Below are 25,469 nucleotides of genomic sequence, written 5' to 3'. Positions count from 1 at the left end.
GAGGGGGCCAGTAAGGAGAAAATGAGAGTGGTGGGATAAGAGTGCACAGAGGCAATACTAGTCTGTGGCAGAAGGCATGAGAGATCTTCCATGGTATTAAAACATACCTATAAACGTAATACCCTCATTTTCTCATTGGTAGTGACATAAGTAGTACTTGGTTTGGGGAGCAATTTGTTAATGCTTGTATTTGCTAACATATACTAGTATCACTGAGTGTTATTCCATTGTTCTTTTTATATATTCACAACACTGGCAGCCATAAAACATATATTTAACTATTAAAGTTAATCTGTTTAATAAAATTAATAGTTTCATTAAGTTCCTTAGTAACACTTCATTTTAAATCAACTTAGTCTGACAATACAAGCTACAAATTACAAAGGTTGTATAAAGGTGCCATGAATATTTAGTGGACCAAGTGAAGAGACATACAAAATTCCAATTGCTAGCTATTACTAGAATTACTCTTCCAGGCCACACACAAAAATGTTTGAATAGTTACTGCAAGTACTATATTTAAAAAAATTGCTCAGAATAATTCAAGTGTAAAACTGCTTAAAACCTGATTGCTTAAAAGGAATTAGATTACTTAAAAGGTTTAAGCTACACACAGCAGAACAACATGTGTAAGCATTTGAAAGAAACACTTGAGAGGCTTATTCTGCCCTCTGGTGCGCTCCATCCCACAAGGACAGAGCATCCTACACCAAACCCAGGCAAGTATCCATGCAACTCCAGCAGCCTGAACTTAAAGCAGCTAAAGGGTGTGTTGAGCTACATTAAGACTGTCCAGCACCTTATGGGATCATATCCTAGATGATACTGGCACGAGCAAATGCAGTATACCGTTCTGCAGGACAGAAGGTAGCCCAGCTAATTTTTATTCCTTTGTATTTACAGCAGAGAATCTAATTGCCCTGGCTAAGGAACAAGACCCTGTCATGTACAGCACTGTGCAAATACAGAATTTGCTGGTTTGCATAACAATTTTCTAGTGTGGTTGTGCTCACAAGGCTGGTGTTACGAGCTGCCACCAGCAGTAAACAGATGACAGGAGACAGACAGGTACCCAAGCACACCACAGAACACAGTACCACAGTACCCCAGGGCAGTAGGTTCTATATTTATGGTCTTATTATAGCACAAATCAGGTTTGGAAACTCACTTTTTGGCTAATAAAATGAACTGCCATACCTGCTAAATTAGAACTGATTTGATATCATCCTGAGACAATAAAATATTCTATAAAGCATAACTATAAAATTCTCTAACTCCATAAAATTAAGGTCTGTTAGGCTGATTTTTGCCTCAAGTCTTACTACATCTCTAAAGAGTGCTGCTAATATTCTTTACAATTAACTCGACTAGATTGTGTTACACTGAGCAGCCAAATTGCTTGTTTTATAAAATAAAAAAAAAATTTCTTAGAAGCTGTGAGCTTCTGTGACATTCATAACCAGCTTAAAACCTATGCAATAATAGAACAGCACAACACCACATACTGAACGACAAGAACCATGAGGTATAGTACATAAAACATTAATTATGCAAGCTGTAATGCACAAATCTAAGCGTTATTACGAATGCAATAGAATCATAGAATCGTTTAGGTTGGAAAAGACCTTTAAGATCATTAACTCCAGCCGTTAACCCAGCACTGCCAAGTCCACCACTAAACCATGTTCCCAAGTCCCACATCTACATGTCTTAAATATGTCCAGGGACAGTGACTCAACCACTTCCCTGGGTAGCCTGTTCCAATGCTTGACAACCCTTTTGGTGAAGAAATTTTTGCTAATATCCAATCTAAACATCCCTGGCACAATTTGAGGCCATTTCCTCTCATCCTATTCCTTGTTATGTGGGAGATGAGACAAACACCCATCTCGCTACAGCCTCCTTTCAGGTAGTTGTAGAGAGCAGTATGGTCTCCCCTGAGTCTCCTTTTTTCCAGGCTACACCTGGAGAACCTCCATTCCCTCAGCTTCTCCTCATCAAACTTGTGCTCCAGATCCCTCACCAGCCTCGATGCCCTTCTTTGGACATGCTCCAGCACCTTAATGTCTTTCCTGTAGAGAGAGGCCCAAAACTGAACACAGAATTTGAGGTGGAATTTGAGTGGAAACGCTTTTCAATTAACTCCTTGAATTACGTAGCAAGAAGTTTCATATAAGCAAGACTGTATCAAATAAAATAAAAAAAAAAACCAACAACTTTCACCATGAGGAAGCACCGGAAGGCTGGAACCAAACTGGTTCAGTACACAGCATATAAGCACATGAGTAGCACCATTGTGATTACTGACTGGTATTTATGTGTGGTAAAAAAATCCACCCTATATAACTAGTGGGAAACATTCCTGTTTAACACATGGACTACAATATGAAAACACATCTCCAGTGCAAAACAACTATTTTCAGAACTAATCTACCGAACAAACAATGGCAGCAATCACTTGAAGCTATTTTACTTCAGTGTTATTGAAACGGTTAAAGCTAAGCCAAACCAAATTGCAGTGTCTTCAAAATAAGGATCCTAATAGAGAGCTGTTGTGCAAGAAGGGCACGTTCCCCAACATGGCTATTGAATAGCATGAGGACATACCTTGAAAGGATCCCAGAACTCCAACAACCACAGAATGTTCAGGATTGGAAGGGAACGCTGGAAGTCACCTAGTCCAACCCCCTGCTAAAGCAGGTTCACCCAGAGCAGGTTGCACAGAATCCCATTCAGGCGGGTTTGGAATGTCCCCAGAGCAGGAGACCCCGCAGCCTCTCTGGGCAGCCTGTGCCAGTGCTGTCACTCTCAAGGTACAGAAGTTTTTCCTTACATTCAGAAGGAACTTCTTGTGTTTCCGTTTGCGCCCATTGCCCCTTGCCCTGTCGCTGGGCACCACTGAAAGGAGCCTGGCCCCGGCCTCTGGGCACTCACCCTTGAGGTATTTGCAGACCTTGATAAGGTCCCCTCTCAGGCTTCTCTTCTCCAGGCTGAACAGGCCCAGCTCTCCCAGCCTTTCCTCACCAGGGAGGTGCTCCAGCCCCCTCACCATCGCCATGGCCCTCCGCTGGCCCCTCCCCAGCAGTTCCCAGTCTCCCCTGAGCTGGGGAGCCCAGCACTGGACCCAGCACTCCAGGTGCGGCCTCAGCAGGGCCGAGCAGCGGGGCAGGATCACCTCCCTCGACCTGCTGGCCACGCTCCTCCTCACGCACCCCAGGGTCCCGTGGGCCTTCTTGGCCACCAGGGCACACTGCTGGCCCACGGGCAACTGGCTGCCCACCAGCACTGCCAGGCCCTTCCCCGCAGAGCTGCCTCCCAGCCCTCAGCCCCAGCCCGTGCTGGTGCGCGGGGCTGTCCCTCCCCAGGGCAGGACCCTGCACGGGCCTTTGCTGAACCCCATGAGGTCCCTCTCCGCCAGCTCTCCGGCCTGCCCAGACCTCGCTGAATGGCAGCGCAGCCTTCGGGTGGATCAGCCGCTCCTCCCAGCTCTGTATCGTCAGCGACTTGCTGAGGGCGCTTCTGCCCCTTCGTCCAGGTCACTGATGAGTCAGTTGGACAGGACCGGACCCAGCAGTGACCCCTGCGGAGCACCGCGAGCTGCAGGCCTCCAGCCAGGCTCTGCGCCGCTGAGCACAGCCCCCTGAGCTCTGCCATCCCGCCAGTTCTCAGCCCACCTCGCTGTCCCTCAGCTAACCCACACTGCCTGCGCCCACCTGTGAGGGAGGTGCGGGAGACAGCATCAAAAGCCTTGCTGGGGTCAAGGTAGGCAACATCCACCGCTCTCCCCTCACCTACCCAGCCAGTCATTCCATCACAGAAGGCTGTCAGGTTGGTCAAGCATGATTTCCCCTTGGTGAACCCATGTCGACTGCTCCTGATAACCTTCTTTTCCTCCATGTGCTTAGAGATGAGACTTGGACCAAGAGACTTCAGTTCTCAGTTCCAACTTACTTCTGGGCTAAGTTATTTAAACTCATGCCTTGACTTTCTTTAGAGCTAAGTACCCACTGCTCACTGGATACATGTAGTGGAAGGACCTTCTTCACGTGAGACTGCCTCAGAGCGATGCCATCCTTCCATACAAGGACTTCCTCATAGCTGACTTTCAATTACACTAACTGCATAGATAGAAAGGGGATGAGGGAAGGGGACTGCCCCTGTAACATCACTGATAAAACCTGCAGGAGAAAGTCAGCAATAGGTATTTTTCAGTGATTTGATTCACTTGTGTCCTAAATAAAAGGATGCCAGTTTTCACGCTATGCCCAAAACACTGCCTTCCTCAACATAAAGCATCATCTCCCTGCAGCAGTTGTTCACAATCACAGTTCCAACTGCAGGAAGAAGCACCTCATAAAAGGCAGTGGTGCAAAATGAAAGGGAAGACCTGTTACCCATAGGGTTCACATTCCTCAGACCTGGACTCCAGGGATGTAAACAGGCTTTACAACATGCAGTACGAGATGAGGCTTTCTTCAGATAATGAGAAGAAGCCTCACATTCATAGATCCTGGTCCTCATGAGACACTTTCACCATCCTGATACCTGCTGTAGAGACAACACAGCAGGGCACATGCAATCCAGGAGGTTTCTGGAGTGTATTGACAACCTCCTGCAGCGGGTGAGTGAACAGCTCACAAGAAGAAATGCTATAAACACCCAATTCTTACACCAGTTCAGGAAGAACACCCAATTCTTAGTAGTTCAGGAAGAACTAGTCAGGGCAGCCTTAGCTGCACTGATCATGAGATGGTAGAGTACAGGATCCTGAGAGACAGGAACAAGCCAAAAAAAGCAGGATCACAAATCTGAACTTTAAGAGAACAAACTTGTGCCTATTCAGGGATCTCCTTGGTAGAGTACCATGGGAAACAGCCCTGGAGACGAGTCCACAAGAGCCATCTGACTATTAAAGATCTCCTCCAAGCTTAAGAATGGTCCATTCTGACAAGTAGGAAATCAAGCAAAAGTGGCAGGAGGCCTCCATGATGAATAAGAAGCTCCTGACCCAAACATAAAAAGGGAATATGGAAGAGGTGTAAGTATGGACAGACAGCACAGGAGGAATACAAAGACACTGTTCATGTAGACAGGTATAGATGCAGGAAAACCAAAGCCCATATGGATTTGGGCCCAGCAAGAAGAGTTTCTACAGGTCAGTCAGCAGCAAAAAAGGCAATCAGTGAAAACATGGGCCTGCTGCTGAACAGGACAACCAACCCGGTGACAAAGGACACTGAAAAGGCTGAAATACCCCACATCCTCTTCACTAGCAAGGCTGATGTTAAGAAATCAAGAGGTCCCCAAGACCCATAAGAAAGTCTGGAGCAATGAAAGCTTACCCGTGGTAGATGATGATTAGGGGAACATTTATACACACTAGACCCATGCCGTAACACCTGGTGGGATGCATCCATGAGTGCTGAAGGAACTAGCTGATGCCACTGCAAAACCACGCTAGAAAGGTCACGGCAACCAGGGAAGGTTCCTGACAACTAGAAGGAAGGACACATCACCGCTATCTTCATGAAGGAGGATTGAGGAAACTATAGGGTGGTCATCCTCACCTTGATCCCTGGGGGCAACTGATCTGGGAAACCATTTCCAAACATATGAAGGACAAGAAAGTGACCAGGAGAAGTCAAACATAGAATTATGAAGGTAAAATCATGTTTGACCAACCTGATAGACTCCTACAATAAGATGACTGGGCTGGTGCATGAAGGAAGAGTAGGCTAGATAAGTGGATGGTGAGATGGACTGAAAACTGGCTGAACTGCTGTGCTCAGTGTTGTGATCAGTGGCTCAAAGTCCAGCTGGAGTCCAGTCGCTACTTGTGTACCCCAGGAGTATACAATGACCTTAATAGGACAGAGCGCATCCCTAGCAAATATGCAAATGAAACAAAATCGGGAGGAGCGTTTGATAATGCCAGATGGGTACACTGCCCTTCATAGGGACCTTGCTAGGCTGGAGAAATGAGTAGAAGTGATTTTCATGAAGTTCACCAAATCGTAGTGCAAAGTCCTGCAAATCCAAAGGAACGAGAATGATCCCATGACACCAGTACATGCAGGGGGCTGACCAGTTGGGAAGAAGCTTGGCAGAAAAGAGCCTGGGGGTCCTTCTGGACACCAAGTTGACCATGAGCCAGTAAAGGCAGCCAACAGCATCTTCAGCTGCATTAGCATGAGTCACCAGAAGGTCAAAGGGAGTGATCTTTTGCCTCTACAGTGCTGAACAGTGAGACCACTGTGAATTCTGGGCTCCCAGTACAGGTATAATGGGCCTGCAAAGGGCGACAAAGGGCCAAAGGATTGGAGCATCTGTCATACGAGGAGAGGCTGAGAGAGCTGGGTTTGTTTAGCCTGAAGAAGGCTCGGAGCGGCATCTGACACGACCTGATGCATGGTGGGAAGAGTAAAGATGACTGGGGCAGACTCTTCTCAGTGGTATCCAGTGACAGGAGGTGAAGCAATAGGAACAAACTGAAAACCAGGAAATGCCATTTAAAAATAGGAAGAAGTCTGTGGTGGTGGGTGGTGGTTTTTTTACTGTGAGCGTGATGGAACTACACAGATGAGGGAACAGGTTGCTCAGGGAAGTTGTGGAGTCTCCATCCTACTTAAAACCTGACTGGACAAGGTCCTTTGCAACCTGCTCTAGCTGACTCTGCTTGAGTAAGGGAGTTGGGCTAGACAGTCTCCAGAGGTCCCTTCCAACTTTCAACCATTCTGTGAGTCTGTAAAATTATGAGACATAAAATTTTGCTTGTGTACTTCAGGTTTCCCCTCCCTGCAGACTCTCACTTTCCCACCACCCAGCATGCAAGCTATAACTTCGGGATGCAGCAGACACACAAGTGAGCACAGATTTTTACGTAAGTTGGAATTTTCCTCCATGGGCTCCAAAGACCTTGCTATTTCTTTTATTTCTTCATCTTCCCTACTGTCACTTCACTCTCTATGCCGCATAAAACCAGACACAGCCCTATTATCAGGCATAGGGATGAATTCAATTACTAGTTCATAACATGTGTGGATCACAGCAATTAGGGGTTAGCATTTGACACAGATAAAACCACAAAATAATCAGAAATGATAAGTTCTTTCATTTTGCCAGCATGGGGAAAGAGGAGACTAAAGGCCTCCCAAGGCTGAGGACCTTCTCTTTGGAGAGCACAAAAATATAGAAGGAAAAATGAAAAAGATAAAGCTGAACTCAATAGAAAAGTGTAAAGACATCCTTACTCAAGGGAGGGATTATATGCTAAAATCCCTTTGATTTTTCCATTTCACCTGTCAGCTAACAGTGGGAGGGTTTGCTTCTTAAAATTAATTCCTGTATGACTCCAAGCACCCAGGTGTCTGCAACGACTTAAAACTAAATAGAACCTTAATATCCCCAAAACTAAAGAACAAAACCCCCTGTATGCATCATGCAAGGTAAAAAAAAAAACAAAACAAAAAACCAAACCCAAACTGAGCATTTACTGGCTTTTAAAAATGTGATTACATGCAAGTAGGGTTTTACTCTTCAATCATCTGTCCATGTTGCATATGTAAGGAACATATATCACAGAAAAGTCAACCCGTTATTTTTGTATCTCATAAAACACATTTGCTATAAAATTTCTGGCAATAAATGCCAGAAATAGGTAAAATAACCTTCCACTACCCTACAGAATTTGAAGAAGTAAACCGAGCAATTGTGGCTATCTGCACTATAGCCAAATTGAACTAGACTGTTTAATTCATGACTACTAGGACAGCAACAGCCATAAAACCAGAGCCATTTCTTCAGTCTTATGCTTAACTGCTCAGCGCAACAAGTTTCAACTGCTCAAAGCAAGAGATCTTTTAGTAAGGTTACACTGCATTTTTGCTTCAGAAATTTGTAAAAAAGAAAACATTTACCAGCTTCACCAGTTCAACACAACTAAAACCAAAAAATCTTACAGCACAATCGAATACTGATGAGATCACTTGTCCTTCAGAAAAAAGTTAAAAGTTCATATCTATCTAGATGTGTGCATCTACTGAAATACTATGCAAGAAGAGATGTATCATTTTGGCTAACCTAGCATTTAGATAACTCATTTTCAAGACATTCAACAGACAACAGAATTTAGATTAAGGCATGTGCATGCTACCTACACACAGCAATAATTATTATTGAGAATCAATATATTGTAAACATTCCCACAAAACCTAACTAAATGAAAACAAATCATGGTCAGCACACCAGATTCCCAAGGCACCAAAAGCCAAAGCAGCAGGGCATATAAAGACTAGATAGGAAAAAAAATAAATGAGGCTAAACTATTTACTCAGTAACTATGAAATGAATGTGCTACTGTTTTCTGAACATCCAATGGAGAAGCTACAGTGCAGAGAGCTAATCCCCATTTCTCACCAAAACAGACAGGAATGCACACTGGATAGTTTGTTCCTACTGATCATTCTGTTAAGTTTACTGGTTTTAATAAGGAGCAAGTTTCAGTCTTCTCTCACTTTCTTCCATGAACAAGATCAGATCAGCCTCCCAGTGACCTCCTTTATGAGTCACAGTCCTCACTATTTATGATTCAGAAAAATGTCTTCTCTGACAGTATTTCCCAGACTACTGTGGGTTCATTCCAAGAACCAATTTCATCTTCATTGGTTTCCTACAGGAAACCAGACCAACTTCCTATTATTTTATTTTCCTTCATTTCAGCATGGCTCACATAAACTAACTGGAAGTGAGAGTGATAGAAAACTTTATTCTGCATAAACACAAGCCAACATAAACACCACCAAAAAATACTGAAGACGTCACTGGTTCAAAGTCACCAGAATGTGAAGCAAGCTAAGATTAGAAGTTCTTTTCCCTCCTTCCCCAAACACGATGCACACAGGCAAAACCAGTTCATTTATATACCCATAGTTTAACGGTAAGAGCTGTTCGGGTCTACAGTGAAGACATTCATCCCTAACAGGTAGCCAAGTTCTACTACCACCAGCCACGTGGAGACAGCTGGGGACTAGAATATTAGTACCATGCTAACATCACCAAAGGGACACTAGTAATTTCCATGGAGATTGTTATCCAATGCACTAGTTCAAGAAGAAAAATGCTGGAACATCTAGCTGTAGACTGCAAATACCCAGCAAGGTTTGCTGGCTCAGGTTTCACTCTGCAGAGCAGCAGTTAAATTGCCTTCTGACCACAGTTGTCCTTGGACTCATGTTGCCTTGTTCTTGTACTGCTGTACCTGAGCTAATAAACCCATCCAGACTCATGTTTACCACAGAGCAAACTGAGTAATTCAATCATGCAAGCAATTTAAAAGCAAAATTATTCTCATTTCCCCTCTATATTCTGCTGTTCATCTTGTCAATAACTGGTTTCCTCTTGCTGCGTTTCAAGGCTTGCAGAGTGATAGGAACAACACATTGCTTTTTGTAGGAAGGCTGGCTTACAAAACTAAAGGGAAACTGATTTTCATGGGGCTTAAATGCTCCTTCAGTTCTCACTTGAAGAGAGACCAGGGACTATTACCACTTAAGAATACTTTCACACTGCATGCAATAAGGACAGGACATGACTGACTGACAATTTATTTCAATGACAATTTGCTACCTGGCCATCAGTTTCAGTTTGTAATCATGAAGTGAAGTATGAATGAGGTTGTTGCAAGCAGAGGTCACTTGTTAGTAAACTGAGCTATTCCATGATAGAGCAATGCAGCTTAACGTACGTTAAATGGAAATTAAAGTTAACCTCTCCACCATCCATTTTCTTTCCTTATGACGCAGCTGTACTTACCAGGGTCAAGTTACTCATCTTCAACAAGTCCTTTCTGTTTCAGTGTCTGTAACTTGATTTTTTCCAACCCAAATCCCAGAAACATTATAATACTGCAAGCAGTAACAAAGCTGTTTTCTCTATTTGTAGGTCAATCTTTCAAAGAATACCACCTGCATGAAAACTTTTATAGGCGAGGCTACTCCACAAGTGACACACTCAGATACATACGTATATTAATTTTAATGCTGATGGAATAATGTGGTTCTAAGCACTGTTTGGTCGAACAACAGGACGGATCAGCAGCAAACTCTACAGCAAATGTTGTTTCATATGGTAGAAAAATCAGATTTTTCAACCTGTGGATTTTGCTGATAACGACAATTTAACCTCTCTTATTCTGATGTCTTTACATATATTCAGTAGCAAGACACACAGTAATTCCGCACTGCAGGAAACACAACTATCTTGATTTAAGAGAGCCTTTACCTGTCAGAGTTAACAGCTGTTAAAATAACTATAAATGCTGCAGTCTAAGATAATCAAAGCAATATATCATCCACCAACACACACTCACAATTCTCAGCGTCAGAAGCTACTCACCTTGACGTGGCTCTGAGCTCCCAGGTTGTATATCTCAGAGGGTTTGACTTCATTGATGATCTTCACCAGGCAGGTGCTGTCCGTGAGGTCACCATAATGCAGCTTCATGTCTTCAGAGTTTAAGAACACAGAGTTAATACACTTTAGTCCCAGAACAATATGGGATTCTTGGTCCAAACCCTATCCCAGGTTTAAAATCCAACTAAACATTTATTGGAAAAAGTTAAGAGATCACTGGCTGAACAAGTTTTTGCTTTGTTTTCTTCCCTGCTTTAAAAGCACAAAATATGTTTCCTTGCAGGTATAATGAATTCCATTTCATATTCTTTACTCAATAATCTGATTTACCTAGCAACATTTATATAATTTGTTTAATAGTTTACACATCATTAACCCACGCTGCCTGAATTAGATCAATGTCATATATAGAATTTCAGCCACAAAAAAACCCCAAACCCCAAACAACACCCCCCCATCATTTTAATTCAGGCTTCCAACCTTTGATTCAAGGGTTTTTAATAACAACTTAAGCATACATCGATAGCTTTCTCCTCCTTCCCAAGATGCAGCACATGTTTAAATTCCTCATTGTGAATAATTCCACAACACAACAAAAATGCTTAAGGTACCTACAAGATGAACAGTCAGGTAACATTACAGTACAAGCCACTACATTTATTACTATTGTTTTTTCCATTTAAAAGATAGATACACACTTGAAAGGAATTTCAGAGGACATGGTAACTGCCAATGAAACATGCTTCATAGTATTACACACCAAAATCTCAAAGGCGGTTAGATACATCAAAGAGCTGTTATTTACCCTTTCCTGACTGAGTTACTTTCTAATTTGTGTGTGAAAAAGTAGGTAAGAGCATGAGAGCAACTTCTGTCAAAATCAAAAGAGCAGGTTTGCAATGGCTTATCAACTTGTCCTTGGACCTACATCCTGACCTGCCAAGACGTTATTCCAGAAGTAAAATTTATTCTGATGAAACAGGTCTCATTTTCCTCTTATTGGGGTGGGTGGGGGTGGATATATCATAGCATCACACTACTATTCATGTATTTATTCAACAAAAAGAAAAAATCTTGTTGTAACTATTGACATTTACATTTACTTGCCATATTTATCTAGTTTCATTTGATGGTTTTGACCTTAATAAATTTATTTACATTGCCCTGTGTGTCTTATCTTTAGGAAAAAGAAGGAATTCCTATTTCAGTACAGTCTAGAAGTCTTCCCATTTGACAATGGTCACCACTTTTGGGGGGCTGTATCATCTACAGATCTTATCAACTTGATTTTTTCTTTTTTTTTTTTTTTTTTAATTCTGAAACCAAGAAATACAAGGTTTGTTACAAGAGACTACCATATGAATCCATACTAGGTTTTATTAAAATGCTGTAGAGATATGTGAAATTAATTTTTTTTTTAAATGTTTTAGTGGTTTTTTAGTATTTTTTTTTTTACATTTTAAGGCAGCAAGGAAGCAAGAGATCACACAGTTTTCAGGTGTTCAGCTTTGCAAATTGCTATTTAACAGGTCCTTGAGACTTCAGGTTGATAAAGTGATACAACCCATCAAGTCACAGTATGGTCTTGAGGTGTGCTTTTACCATCCACATTGCTCAAAAAGGTCAGTTCTGAAGAAACTTCAAGACCCAGCTGAAGCTATAGCTAACAGGTATGGGAATTATAATACAACTTTCTTAAAAAAAAAAAGCTAACAGTGATTAAGTATGAAGGCTGGCAAGCAGGTTATGGACCCTTTTTGCACATACTTATTAATTATCCATGATGTGGGCTGCCTTCATTCCTGCCACCAGCTCTATACAAGCTGTGCTGGAACACCATGTTTCCACTTGTATGGGATGCAGCTGTCCTGCTTCCTAAATGAAATTCAATACATGAAACCAGTTCTGCCTGTTGACCGCAGCATACACAAGATCCCAAATGGTTGTAGGATAGCATGTATCTGGATATTGGTGCTAACTTGCAATTCTCAAAACTATTGGTGTCCAGACCACCTCAACAACTGCTGCATTTTTCTTGCAACACTAAAAAGAGACCAAGAGCAAGCACCACCTAACCAAGTTCTCTGATGTCCTGAAAAAAGTTGTAACTGCCAGCTCTGCGGACTGGTGGGATCAGGGAAGAACCCAAATGCACTACCCTTTCTGCACCAGAAAGAACGCTTCCCCTAGGCAACAGGGGCCTTTCTTCTTCCTCTGCTTACTTTGGCTGAGAGTTAAATGAAATCTCCCTGCCAACTGAGCCAGCCTTTCAGAGAGGAACAAGCAGAGGACACTGTTACAAGAGACGGGCCAGGGAGCAGCAGCAGCTCTGTAGGAGCCTTAGGGTTTGAAAGAGCAACTGCTTCCTCTCCAGCAGCAGCTCAGCAGGTAAGAGGTGCCACAGACAGGCTCCCTCTTCCTACACCAAAGACATCCAGTTCTCCCACCATGCCCTGGCCAGAGAGCAGCCTCAGAGCTTCCCAGGGGAAGGTGGGATGCCAGCTGGACTGAGCTGAGCATCAGAGGTACCCTCTCACAATTACCTTAAGTTTAAAGCTCTGACAGGGGAATGTCCATTTTGGTCTACCATCAAGTCTTCAAAGCTTCTTGTCCAAATGGCTTTTTTGAAGGGGAGCAGGGCATGAGGCTTTGTTCATTTTCTGACCCATGAAAAAGAGGTCTTTCAAAGAGTAATATGTTAAGTGGAAGCACTTACTAGAAACGGGGTTTATTTGGTACAAAGATTTATAAACACAGATCAGATTACTAAAACTCAGAAGTTTTGACATGTTATCCAATCTAAAAACCTTCTTAGCAAGCAATAGCTGGAGGGCTTGCTTCAGGAAACACCTTATTTTCCTTCTTGCTTCCTCTACACTTTTTTTTTTTTTCATTAAGAGGTTGACCGTCAATGAAGATCATCATCTTGCAATGTGTAATCAATTCCTCATGGGAAGAACATAGGGAAAAGACAAAATTAAGGTTTGCTCTCATCAGCCACTATTGCTTCTTTGCTTCCTCCAGTACTGCCTGGAAACCCATTGTTTCCAAACAGTTTCCATGGAGCAGCCTTTCCTGAGATTCCAAGTCCAATTCCTCCTCCTCCCATTCATATGGCTGCATTCCTCAGTTAAAGGAAAATGAGATAAGAAGTGGGGAAAAACATTTAAGGTTTGCTTTCTTTTTCCTTTCTTCCATCCCTTTCCTTAAATGTTCATATACATATTTATCACCATCTACATTGTCTTCTCAAATCACTTTCCATATTCACAAGATGGTCCTCACAATGCATTGGTTCCCGTTTCATTTCTTTTGCTTCATTTTAGCTCATGAGCCATGAATTTAAGTCATGGGAAACACAGTTCTTACATTGTCCTTGACGGAAGCACAGGTTTCAGTATCCCTCATGAAGATATTTTATTCAATTTTACCCCTTTGTCAATCAGATGTTTTAAGGAGCAATGTACAGTAAGTAGCAACTATTCACAGCAAATACCACTGAAGCCATGTCAGAAATTAAGTATTTTTTAAAAAATTACAAGCAAAGGTCAAGCGAAATCTAAAATTTGCATTACATATCACAATTCAATAAAATCAGGCTCTGTTTAACTGTGGTGGGAAGCAGACTTCAAAAGACATGAGATTTATTTACAGCATGGAGATATTTACCATAACAGTACCTTAAATCGGACTATTTAGGACAGTATCAGTCTGCACAACTCTACAAAATATGCATAGCGTAAGAAGTGTATGCTTGTTAAAACACTCAATCCTTCTGCAGAACTGGAGCCATCTAACATTTGAGTTTCTTCTCATTAAGTGACCAGTTAACCTTCTTTAAGGTAAAATACTCGATTTTTGCAAAGTGTACGCTGAAGGTAACGATTGCAGCTTTCCAAATTATCATTGGTAACAGAATGCAGTAAGTTGTCAGCAAATTGCAAAAAGCAATGCCTTTCCTTCAGGGAACAGGTAATCATTTCCTTGGGTGCAGAAATTCAGAAGGTCCAAAGATTCATTCTTCTTGTCATCAGTAAGAATTGATCATGTTTCATTCATGCTGTCACACAGACTGTCCCCAAACTTTCACCTCCATCAGGCACTGAACAGCTCACGAGAGAACAGAAGTGGAATGCTTAAGATAACCGCCTCAAAAAAAAATAAATACTTACTAGTCCAGTATCTTTGTGTTTTCAACCACACATAGCTTTTTGCAAGCCCAGCCATTTTCCAATTGCTACAGCCTAGCTATGCGTGAACTGGGTCAGCACCTCTACACAGCAGAAAGTGCCTTCCTGGGCCCCTCATTTTTCCCTCTTGGTAACTCACACACAATATCTATACTTTGTCACATTTTCATCAGAGAAAAACAGTCTCTTTTCTTTTTGAGACAGAGCAACTAGCTACGACAAGCAGGGAAAAGGGAAGCTTAGCTATCAAGGGGGGTTGATTTAAATAACCAATACAAAGTCAAGCACAGCTTGAAAATTGCTACTCATTAATAACATTTAGACAGAGAAAACTGGGATTCCCTTACTGCTCCTGGGGACCTTTCTCCACCAAGCACACAATACAGACAAAAAAAACCAACACAACTTTAAATATAAAACCAGAGTCTTACTTCCTTCAGTGTGAGCCTGTGGGTTCTTATAGAGATGTTCAATCCGGCCTGTATTAAAAGAACTAGACCGACGAACGATGCCATGTACCTGGGAATTGAACAAGGAAAAATACAAGAGGAAAGTGGTAAACATTAAGAGGGAAGTGTTCATCACCATCACTCTTTTCATATACGTGGGCCCAACCCTTATACCAGGTAATCAGAGATCGCCGCTACTCCTAAAGGCAGACGGTTAACCAAATCATAACAAAACTCTTGGAGATGAGCTCTGATGCAGTTATGTTTATTTTAGTACCCATGAGTGGTTTCACATTCTCCCTTGTTGACACCACTAGCAGCCCCAGCATCACACACAGTACAGAAATCACACTGAATTGCCCTAGAGCACCATCTCCCAGTGAGTGAGACTTGCCAGCATTACTGGAGTTGAAGAAGCAATATATGAATCTCAAGATAACCACTTCTCCCTGGCTGCAGAGAAGTCTCTCTGGAACCTGAGATGTTGGGCATGGAAAAAGCAGCAGCAGGAGATGGGACTAGGGAGAGGAGAGAGAGAGCAGAGAGAGGAAAAGGAACACAAGAGGAAAGAGGGGGCGGCAGCTGCAAGACCCAAATACATTTTTAGAAAACAGCTGTTATTCACTTTCTGGGGTGTTGGAGGAACAGCCAGAACAGGCAGTGCTGTTTTGTGGACCTCATGAGTCAGTGTTCTCCAGTGGGTTATGAGACACACAGGCAAGCCTAAGGCTGAAACACAGGTTGGGAATTTCCTTTAACTAGCCATGATAAATAAGTTGGTGAAAAAAAACCACAACACTGGTTCTGACTAACATTAAAGAAAAGCCCATTTGTGTCTAACATTAGAGAAATTGTTTGAACACTGATCCTGTTTCCTCCTTATGTAAGACAGTCAAATGCCTGCTGCCAAAATTCACATTAGTTTAGGTTACCAGCTGCAGAAGTTGTCCTTGCACAAGGGAAATCAAGCTTCTGCACCCAACTGTCCTCCACTCTTCCCTGCCCTTTATTTCTGAAAGTGATCTCTTACACTTCGATGCATCCTACACTTGGTTGGGTTGGGTCATCACTCTCTCGCTTCATGTTAACTTGTACCTGTGAGAATATACTAGCAAGAACAGGCAGTTTTGGGTCTTAGTTTGGTTTTGTTTGGGGATTTTTGTTTTACACATAACACAAACTGCAGTCACTGACACAGAAAACACCATCTTAAGTCTCAAACTTAACTGAGAAAAAAGATACGCACAACCACAGTGAGACCAGTTGCTGCATTAAGAATGACATTTTGCTGGTAGGTTCTCTAACAACAGCTGAATAGCTTTGTGTTTACAACTTACAAGTCACATTTATGATGCCAGTTTCCTTGCACAAAATCTCTTGTGTGCCCAGCCACACCACAGGCTCACAACGTACCTTGTTCTACAATTCAAATGCTAAACTTCCCACTACTGAGTAAAATATTTTCATTTTGAGGATCAATGGGGAACTAAGAAACATGGTCCTGCAAATGTAATTCCCATCAAATAATGAATTTATGCAGATTAATTTTCAAATTTATGTAGTTGAAAGCCTCATCGAAATAATTATTTATAGAATGTGTTAAAAATTTATAGGGACATAAGGTTTACAGAGAAACACTTTGAAAAAGACACTTCCATAAAAACTTCACTTTTGCAAAAGATGTTGGAACTATTTTGAGTAGTCAAATGAACATCTGTTTTTGTTGAGTAAAAAAATCAGACCTCACAGTTTTAAAGCATCAAACTATTTAAAGGAAGGTAACTGAAGTGCTCTACAACTCATAGCAAAATGAAATATTTCGGCTTAAAGTCCTGATGAGAGACTTCTTGAGCTCTCAATTATCTATCTCCAAATGGAATCATGCTGAAATTCAAGTTAATGCAAATGATTGACGAAAAAGTCAAATATTGCTAGCTCAAAGCTTGATGAAAGATTGTGCTTGCAAGAGCTGTGTGTCAGCTGAATGACTGGGATACGAACATTTGACCAATGATATGTACTAAACACAATCACCCCAGGACTTCAAAAAGTTTCAGCAGACAAACAAGACCCTACTGCATCCAGCAATAACAAGAAAACATATAAACCCAGTTTTGTTTTTTTCTTTTTTCCTCCCACTCCTTTTTCTGGTATGCACATACAAGAGAAAGAAAACCTGCCAAATGCTTAATCCATGACAGCAATATTACCGTAAAAAAACTGATGAAAGGTACCTTTGTCTGCATGGGACAGGTGAAATGCAAACTTTGTGACAAGCCAAAATGTGTGCAAACTGGTTAATCTAGTTAAGTATGTAAGATCAGTGAATTTTTCTCAACAGGGCTTGTTCTTTAAATAGACTGAAATTTAAAAAAACTTAAATGAACCATCTCAGTTAGGGAGGCAGTACATTATCAAGTCTACTCTTGTGTTCAGTTATTCAGGAACAGAGGTCCCTAACTGGGAACACAGGAAAGAATTCCAACAAATAGATGGAGATTTGAGGAACAGAAGAAAAAAACCCTTTACCCAATTATTGTAACCTTTCCATTGTGGAAAGGGTTATGTTTTGTTTTAATTGCAGTTAGCAGTTCCTAATTCCTTTGTAGACTAGGAATGAGTGTGTGCTTTTGCCTTTAAAGTAGCAGAAGCAACCACAACGATATCTCTCTTCCCCAAATGGAATGGAGAAATAGTAAAAATAACCGATTTACAACACTGAAAACCAACCACAAACAAGCAGATCAATCAACCAAGCGAGCAAAAGGATGGTATAAGCAAGGCAAGATTGGCCACATGCAAAAGCATGGCAAGCAGAGACTAAGAAGAGACTTCTGAGCTATGAAGCAGTATTAAGACAGAATAAATAAAATCCAAACTTAGAATGAGCATTAACTTTTACTAAACCCCCAGAAATAATACATTGTGGCAAGATTAATTTGACCACCCCTTTCCTTCCATTATCACACATTTTGGAAGCCTCTTTCATGACTGAGAAGGCCAACATTCTCACATATATGCCCACAACAGTTCAAAACTATCAAATCATACCATAAAAATGTGATTGCTTCTTTGGTGGGCCACAAAAAAAGACTATTTTGCCAGGGAAAATTATGCATTGAGAAGGAATCAAGCTTCCTTTATTTTAAGGAAAAAATAAATGAAAATCATGTGCTAAGCAAGAATATAATTAATCCAAGAGAAAGGGTGGAAAATAACACTACCAAAGTATATTTTTGGGTTTTGGGGTGGGTTTTTTTGCTTTTTAAACAGAGAAAGCAAAATGCAAGGTTTTCATTGCTGGAGTATAACTGCCAAAATAGAAGGACCTTCAGCTGGGGGGGGGGGGGGGAACGACACACAGAACAAACAAGAGATTCTTATTGCTTTATGTGGTACATTGCATCATAAATTATTCCCTAATTCCTTACAGTTTTGGCTCACACAGGTCGCTGCTTATCTGAGTTGGCGGGAAACATGCAAAGCAGCTATACCCTGAGGAGAAGAGGGAATCCACCAGTGGACGTTAGATGATAAATAGTACAATAAGCTGGCATGATTACAGGCCATGTTGCACATTCCTCTCCGGAGTTTTGATTTGTTATCTAGGGTTGGAGTGGAAAACATACACAGAGAAGGACAGAAGCAGAGGAAGCTGGAGCTGCAGCATCCAAACGACTCCATCAGCCCACAGCCGGTCACCGAGTCACTCACCTCGTAGCCTTTTTCCAGCAGGAACTCAGCCAAGTACGATCCATCCTGGGAAGAGTAAAATATAGGAAAATGTTAGAAACACAGTGAATGGGCCTGGGAGATTGGGACTGGTTGAGGTCTCAAAAAATGGAAAAAAAAGAAATATGCAATGAATCGACCGGGTTAACAAGCATATACTTTGATTTCTCCAGATTTATACACTGACCCAAAAATACAACAGACTCCTTTTAGATAATTTTAGATTAAGAAGCAGTATATTTTAAGATAACTTGCTTACAAATACTGGTTGAGAACTACTCTCTCTTGAATCTCTTCCCAAGCTTCATTATGAAGCGCCTGGGGACATCTTTCCAAAATATCCTAACCACAGTTATTGTATTCGAACCATTTTGGAGACAAGGAAGGAAAAACATGCTTGAAAAATTGGTGCAAGCTTGGCATACTCTGCAAACTGACATGCCTCTGTAAGCACTGTGTCACACTCGTGTCTCCCTTGCACACACGCTTCTTCCACAAGCCTTCTGTGGGCAGCAATAATTCTGCTTGCCTAACCAACTGAGTTTTCAAAAACATCCGTAGCACACCCCATATTTATACTACAGAATACAAGCCATTTTCACATTTTATATATCATTGAGGGTTGAGAGTTTGTGTTGTTTTGGTTTGGGTTTTGGGGTTGTGTTTTTTTTTTTCTCTCTTTTCTTGCTTTTAAATCCTTGTCAAACTTAAACTCCCAGAAAGCAAATACTTCAAAACACATGCTAGCACATGTTTTCCTGAAATAAGATTATTTTCCTGGCATCATTATTGCCAGGATTACCAAACACAATAAGTTGTATTATCCTTATAAATGTGTATGCACCATCACAAACCCAGCAAAGCTTACCCCTCCAGAAGAGTGCTCGCGAACCAATTCTGTAAATATTATCCATGCCCAAAGAATCTGCATCTTTTCACTGACTTTTTGAACTTGTTCCTTTAATGTGTGAGAGTATTCCCCCAGAGTCAACTGACTTGCCATGTAAAGACCACTAAAACATAAGATGCCACCTATACTTACACGCTTAAACTCTACTATGGGGATCTGCTCTGCCATGATCACGGCCAGAGACACCGAAGTGCAAAACTAAACTGACATCTCTTTGGTACCTGATTCTCCTTGGTCGCTCAGTCCACTAAAATAAATATATAAATATATAAATAAGAAGGTGACAGTGGGAGACCCAGAAAGTGCAAAGGAGATGAAAAAAGAAGGGCTGTGATTACTTAGGAAGTTGATGGGAAACAGACTTGACTAGGATTGAACCCTGTCAATAAGGTCTTGTTCTTCTCACCCAGGCCATTGCTCAAACTTTCCAGTCACCCTGGAACATTTTGCACCAGCAGTGGCACTCACTTCCTCTGCGTTTCCTTTCCAGGTCTATCAAGTGATAGGGCTGGGCTTTACAATGAGTGGGAAACAGGCAGCAAGTGTGAAAGCTACTGGTTTCTGCCTCTAGCACAGCACAGCTGATGTACTGTCTGGTAACTGCACACAGTGCAGGTTCATGCTGTCCTGCACTGTGATACCATATCACACACAGCCCCCAAGTTTCACGTTTCCCTTCCTTTTCTTTTCAGTACAGCAGCTGTCAATGCAAACAGCAATCAGAACAGCGATCAAAGTGTCAAAGAATGTGCACCTTGTAAGGATAGTATGGTTTCCATCTTTTCCTAATGAGGTCAAGGAGCAAATATTAAGCACGCTCTGTAAGTGATTTAAGCCTTTATCGATAGGAGACTGCATTATTCACAGATATTCTATTCTCAAAGCTATTGATTTCCATTTATACTACAATCAGAGCTTTGAAGATTCAGGAATCACTAAATCAGGAAAGGAATAATACAGGAGCTAGGCGTTTAGCAACAAATTTCAATTTTTGTTAGGGTTGGCAGATTTTGCTTTATTTGAGCCACACACTGCCAACCATATCCATTCCTGGTTTTGATCTGAGTAGTCATGGACCAGCATGAAATGCATGACTTGGGTCAGTCCATGAAGTTAGGGACTGGGGGGCAAGGTCTTCCCTTTTGTAAGCAAGTCTTATAGTCACCTTGACCCTATTTTACTGAATGTTTTACCCCAAGACTATAGGTCTAAATCATATCCTCTTCAATACTGAAAAAAGCCAATACCAGCTTAGGTGGCGGTGAGCACATGCAATCAGCAAAGCATTAGTATACCCAGCGTCCAGTCTGATCATTGCGGTACTATACAGGTACGCCACTCCCTCTAAGTCAACCACAAAAGCAAGGCGAAAAAAACAGTCTGTACATGAGAGTGCTTGGTTACTATGCTCTCTGCACTGGGCAATACGCTATTCTACTTTAAAAGTGTTGGCACATTTGAGAGCGAGCTTTTGCTAATGTAAAGTACCCAGCTACTGCTATTTAGTTTATAACAAATCAACACCACCTTAGAAGACAGAAGTAGTTCCCTTTGTCTGTGGCCAAAACATCAGTCTTAAAAGAAAATAGCCTACAAACTGCCTTCAGTTGGATTGCAATGAGACCTGACCGCACAGATACGTCAGACCAGCTTGAATGATCAAAACAGTTTAACAAGACTGATTAAATAAACCACCTCAGTTAAAACAGTTCTTCATCAGCACACTCTGACATATCAGACTTGAAGAATCACTATGCTGTCTTCAGCCAAATAGTAGTTTGGAAGCACATACAAAGAATGATACTTCAGCTGGCTTCCAAGACACAGCAGCAGGTTTCCAACTGCAGCTGCCTTACAACATGTCTGTAAAATTCCCAGACAAAAGAAAACAGTCACATAAACTAGAGTGAGACAACTTTAGGATGCAATATTTTATACTTAATATAGTAGTTAATGTCAATAACTTCAATAAGCTTTGACAGACTATCAAAGAAAACCCTTTCCAGAGTGAAGAAATTGAGACATAAACAAGAGCTAGACAGTGCTTTGCCACAAATAGCTAGAATAAAAAAAGCATCAAGTTTGACTTGATCCATGAGCAAAGAATAGGATCATTTATCCAGAAAATTGAAAAGAAGCGGAAATAAACAGCCTGTATAACAATCCAAATCTCTTATTTTGCAATGTTCTATGCAGGGAAATTCCATTTGCAACAGGCTCGTTTTGGATTTTTATTGACACAGTCAGAGCAGGCTGTAAAAGCAAGCTCAAATGCAAGACATCTTTGCCTTCTTCCTTTGATATGGCCAGTTCCAACATCCTTCTGCAAAGCTCCTGGATTCAAGAACTAGATTATGTCCTACCCGAGCAAGCGTAATCTACAGGAGGAGACTCCCTCTTCCCCGCAGCTTCTCTCTGCTAGTAAGGAGTGGAAGAATGTACTAGATGGATGAAGAAACAAGAGAAAAGAGACCAAGAGGAAGAAGAACTGGGTTCTTCTTATTACTATTTCTGACCTGCAGGTGAAGTATACGGAATGCTTTTTCAAGAGGGAAAAGGAATTAAAAATCTAACGCAAGTGATGCAAGTATATTATCAGTATAACATAGAGGAGAAAGGGCTCCCATTGCAGGGGGGTAGTATAAACATTTGAGAAGAAACATCCCCACAGTACAGTGGTAAAAATGACATTTCCCTACAAACATGCAACGTTATGAAATCCCAAAGTCATGCAAAGGACTGAGAAATCCTGCTGCAGCATCCCTAGAGAAACTGTCCACCAACAGCCCGTCTCTCTACTTTCAGAAATAACGGAGCTGCTAGTATCAGACTCCCAAAGCTGACTCCCAGCCATGAGAGACAAGGTCACTTGCAAAGTACCACTTCACCAGATAACACAGCAGGGAAGAGAGCCTGACTTCTGTGCTGTCTCCCATGCTCCTCGTGCCAGCTCATTTGCAAATGGATTATACATAAAGCCTGAGAACATAAAAATGCAAGACCCTCACTGTCAGATGCACTGTTTGAGGGAGGTGCTGGTTTTTTGATATTTCTACAGCAGGCACGTATGATGAAATACCTGTCAGTTTGCTACATACTTATAGTTCTGCTCTGCACTTCTGTGTGTCACAAAACCCAAGTTTCCAGATTTCATTATTCCTTTGGAAAAAACAGTGTCATGATTTTCCACATATTGCATGAAAGACTAAAGTTGGTTATACTTATAAAATTCAATATTGAGTAAGGCTAGTGTCATGCCCTTAGGAATAATACCACAAAGGTGAATTACGGAATTTCAGACTATAGATGGTGTCAATTATCAAGGTCATTCATAGTTGTTCTAAATTCCTTTTGAACTACAAACTATAGCTGTGGTCTGCTGAAGTTAAATTGATAGGTTCAGTTAATCTGCTTGGGAGAGACAGTGCATGGAGAGAAGAGGCACACATTCAGCCGCAGGACATGGGTTTTATTTCTTAAAGGGATCTTTCTGCAGTAACATTACCAACAGTGCACTGTCATTTAACCTTGTTTGAAAGGTTTATATTTCCAATGAATTATGCAGAACCTGTGCCACTAGTAGCCTTGCACAATAAATGGTTGCTTCATCGAATTTTAAACTTTTGCATAGCTATAAGCTAACACTATTTCAATGACTTAAGCTGGAGTATAGTGACAGATCCTCTGGAGCAGGGAACACACACCACTAAAACAACATCTAAATGATTTTAGTAACAATCCATAATCACAACTATTCATTTTTTGTAGCACTCAGAACAGCTTTCCTTCAAAAAAAAATTATCCAAGACAGTAAAACAGTGTAATGTTATTTTTGCTGAAAAATGCATACTTTAATCATTTCCAGTGATTTACAGAGGAAATCAGTAATTTTTTGCAGCTACTACAAACAGAACAGTGCTACACTTTGTCTTAAGTCTTCAAGGCAACAGTCAATGTAAAGCATTAAAGTGTTCATAAAAAATTCTCCATACTGAAAGAAAGGAAGAATTATGAACTCTGAAATGTTTAACTGATTTATTAAAGCTGCCACCCTCCAAATGCAGTAGCTATTTTGCTATTTTGATTTGTATTCTGGCCAAGTAAGAATAGGAAAACAAGTGTCCTTTTGTTCCTGCAGTCAAAAGAAAAAGTCAAAAGGCAATAAATGTTAAAAAAAAAATCTTTGTTTAAAAAATTACTCACTTAATTGAAGGTTTTTTGCAGTGCATTAACTGCAGTACAACAAAAAATATTAAGCATGAAGAAAAGTTATCATTAGCAACAACAACAAAAACATTCTAATTACATTACTGTGTTCTTTTTCAATTAAGTGTTGTTCAAAAGTAAAAGTAGCAGCACAGTTGCTTTGGAAAAGTGAATCACTCTGTTATTTCCTAGTCTGAGCTCCATCTGACCTCATACACTATTCCACTGGTAAACTATTAAGTTACATTAAGAGCTGCAACTGCAGTTACGGACAACAGCAACAAGTTTTTCTTCCTTCCTCCCCCCAGTTATCTTTATCCAAAACAACATTATTCATCATCAATATTTACAGCTATTCTACTCTGAACCTTAGCACAGACGCTTCAGCTAAAGAACAAACCCCTGTACCACACTCAAGCCAACATGAACAGAATAAACATAACTGAAATTTCCTCCTTACTATTAGGAGAGGCAACCAGTTAGGAGATTTGGGTTAACTTAAGCCAACAGTAAGGTATGCCAGTGCAGTGCTGCTGATTTTTTTTGAAGTGTTGATATTTTAAAATATAAAATCTTCACTCTAAACCAAATATTATATTCTACAATAATCAAACAGCTTCCATCTATCGCACAAAAAACTCCAACATCTCATCTTGGGAAAAAAAGTTACACCATTAAACTGAGCATATTAAAGTTTTTTTCCTGATTGCCGGAACCTGTGACACAATGTGTTATTTACAAATACACTTACCACAAATCTCCCAGTGACAACAGTCAGGTGCTAAACAGCTTATCAGAAAAACCTAAGTAACATGCCCCTAAACTCTCAGGCTGTGTGCTCCAACATTCACATACTCAAACAAACTACTAGTTTTCAGATATGTCCAAAGAACTATTTTTATAAAGAGGAAAAGTATCAGTAGAGAACCTTTTGAAGATGCTAAAGAACAAGTTTTTTCCTGAATGCATGTTATAAGCCATAATACACTACTTTGTTCTCCAAATATGAATGGTTTGTTTTATACTAGCATACTGCAGACAGTTACGAACTCTGAATTCGAGAGAAAACCTAGCTATATTTTTCTGTCTCACTAGTGAAACCACAGGGATCGAAGGAATGTGTCTATAAACATGGAAATGCAAATCACATTGACAACAGTCCACAAGAAAATTAAAACCTCTACTTATAGTGTTTGTAATGGGAAATCCGTAACAGTTTTAAAACCCGCAAGATGATTGTTTTGCCCATCCCTATTTCCTCCTGCTTTCAGAAAGCTACTGGTATCAGATGATCTTTTACCTTACTGAAATAGTAACAGCAGCTCCAACCAGCAGCGGCTATGAGCATTTTGGACATGCCCATCCCTGAGTACCCAGACTAACCCACCAGGTGACTAAGTCCACTCAGAGGGAAACCCCTGCACCTAACGTAGATTCACCCCAAACGCTACCTGGTGGAAACCCAAACACACAGACAGAACCTAGTTGCACAGAGCAAGGAAACCAGGAAACCCAGGGTTAAGCTGTAGGACACGCTCTCAAAAGAATGATTTTGACCTCAAAATCTGAAAG

General features: G+C 41.0%; 1 protein-coding gene across 2 annotated transcripts in view; it reads right to left on the bottom strand.

Moving 5' to 3' along the window:
• GMDS (GDP-mannose 4,6-dehydratase) overlaps window positions 1-25,469 on the bottom strand; it is a 427,376-nt gene that overhangs the window by 340,310 nt on the left and 61,597 nt on the right. For both annotated transcript variants that reach the window (XM_037380895.1, XM_037380894.1), the window contains exons 2-4: window positions 18,764-18,808; window positions 15,032-15,119; window positions 10,393-10,502 (exon numbers count right to left, since the gene is read on the bottom strand). In XM_037380895.1, the coding sequence (XP_037236792.1) occupies window positions 10,393-10,502; window positions 15,032-15,119; window positions 18,764-18,808 (243 nt within the window). The remainder of the gene's footprint in view (window positions 1-10,392; window positions 10,503-15,031; window positions 15,120-18,763; window positions 18,809-25,469) is intronic.

The sequence above is a fragment of the Falco rusticolus genome, chromosome 3, assembly GCF_015220075.1.
Source record: "Falco rusticolus isolate bFalRus1 chromosome 3, bFalRus1.pri, whole genome shotgun sequence".
Taxonomy (NCBI): Eukaryota; Metazoa; Chordata; class Aves; order Falconiformes; family Falconidae; genus Falco; species Falco rusticolus.
Note: the sequence above shows the minus strand (reverse complement) of the source record. Positions and strands in the feature narration are given on the sequence as shown.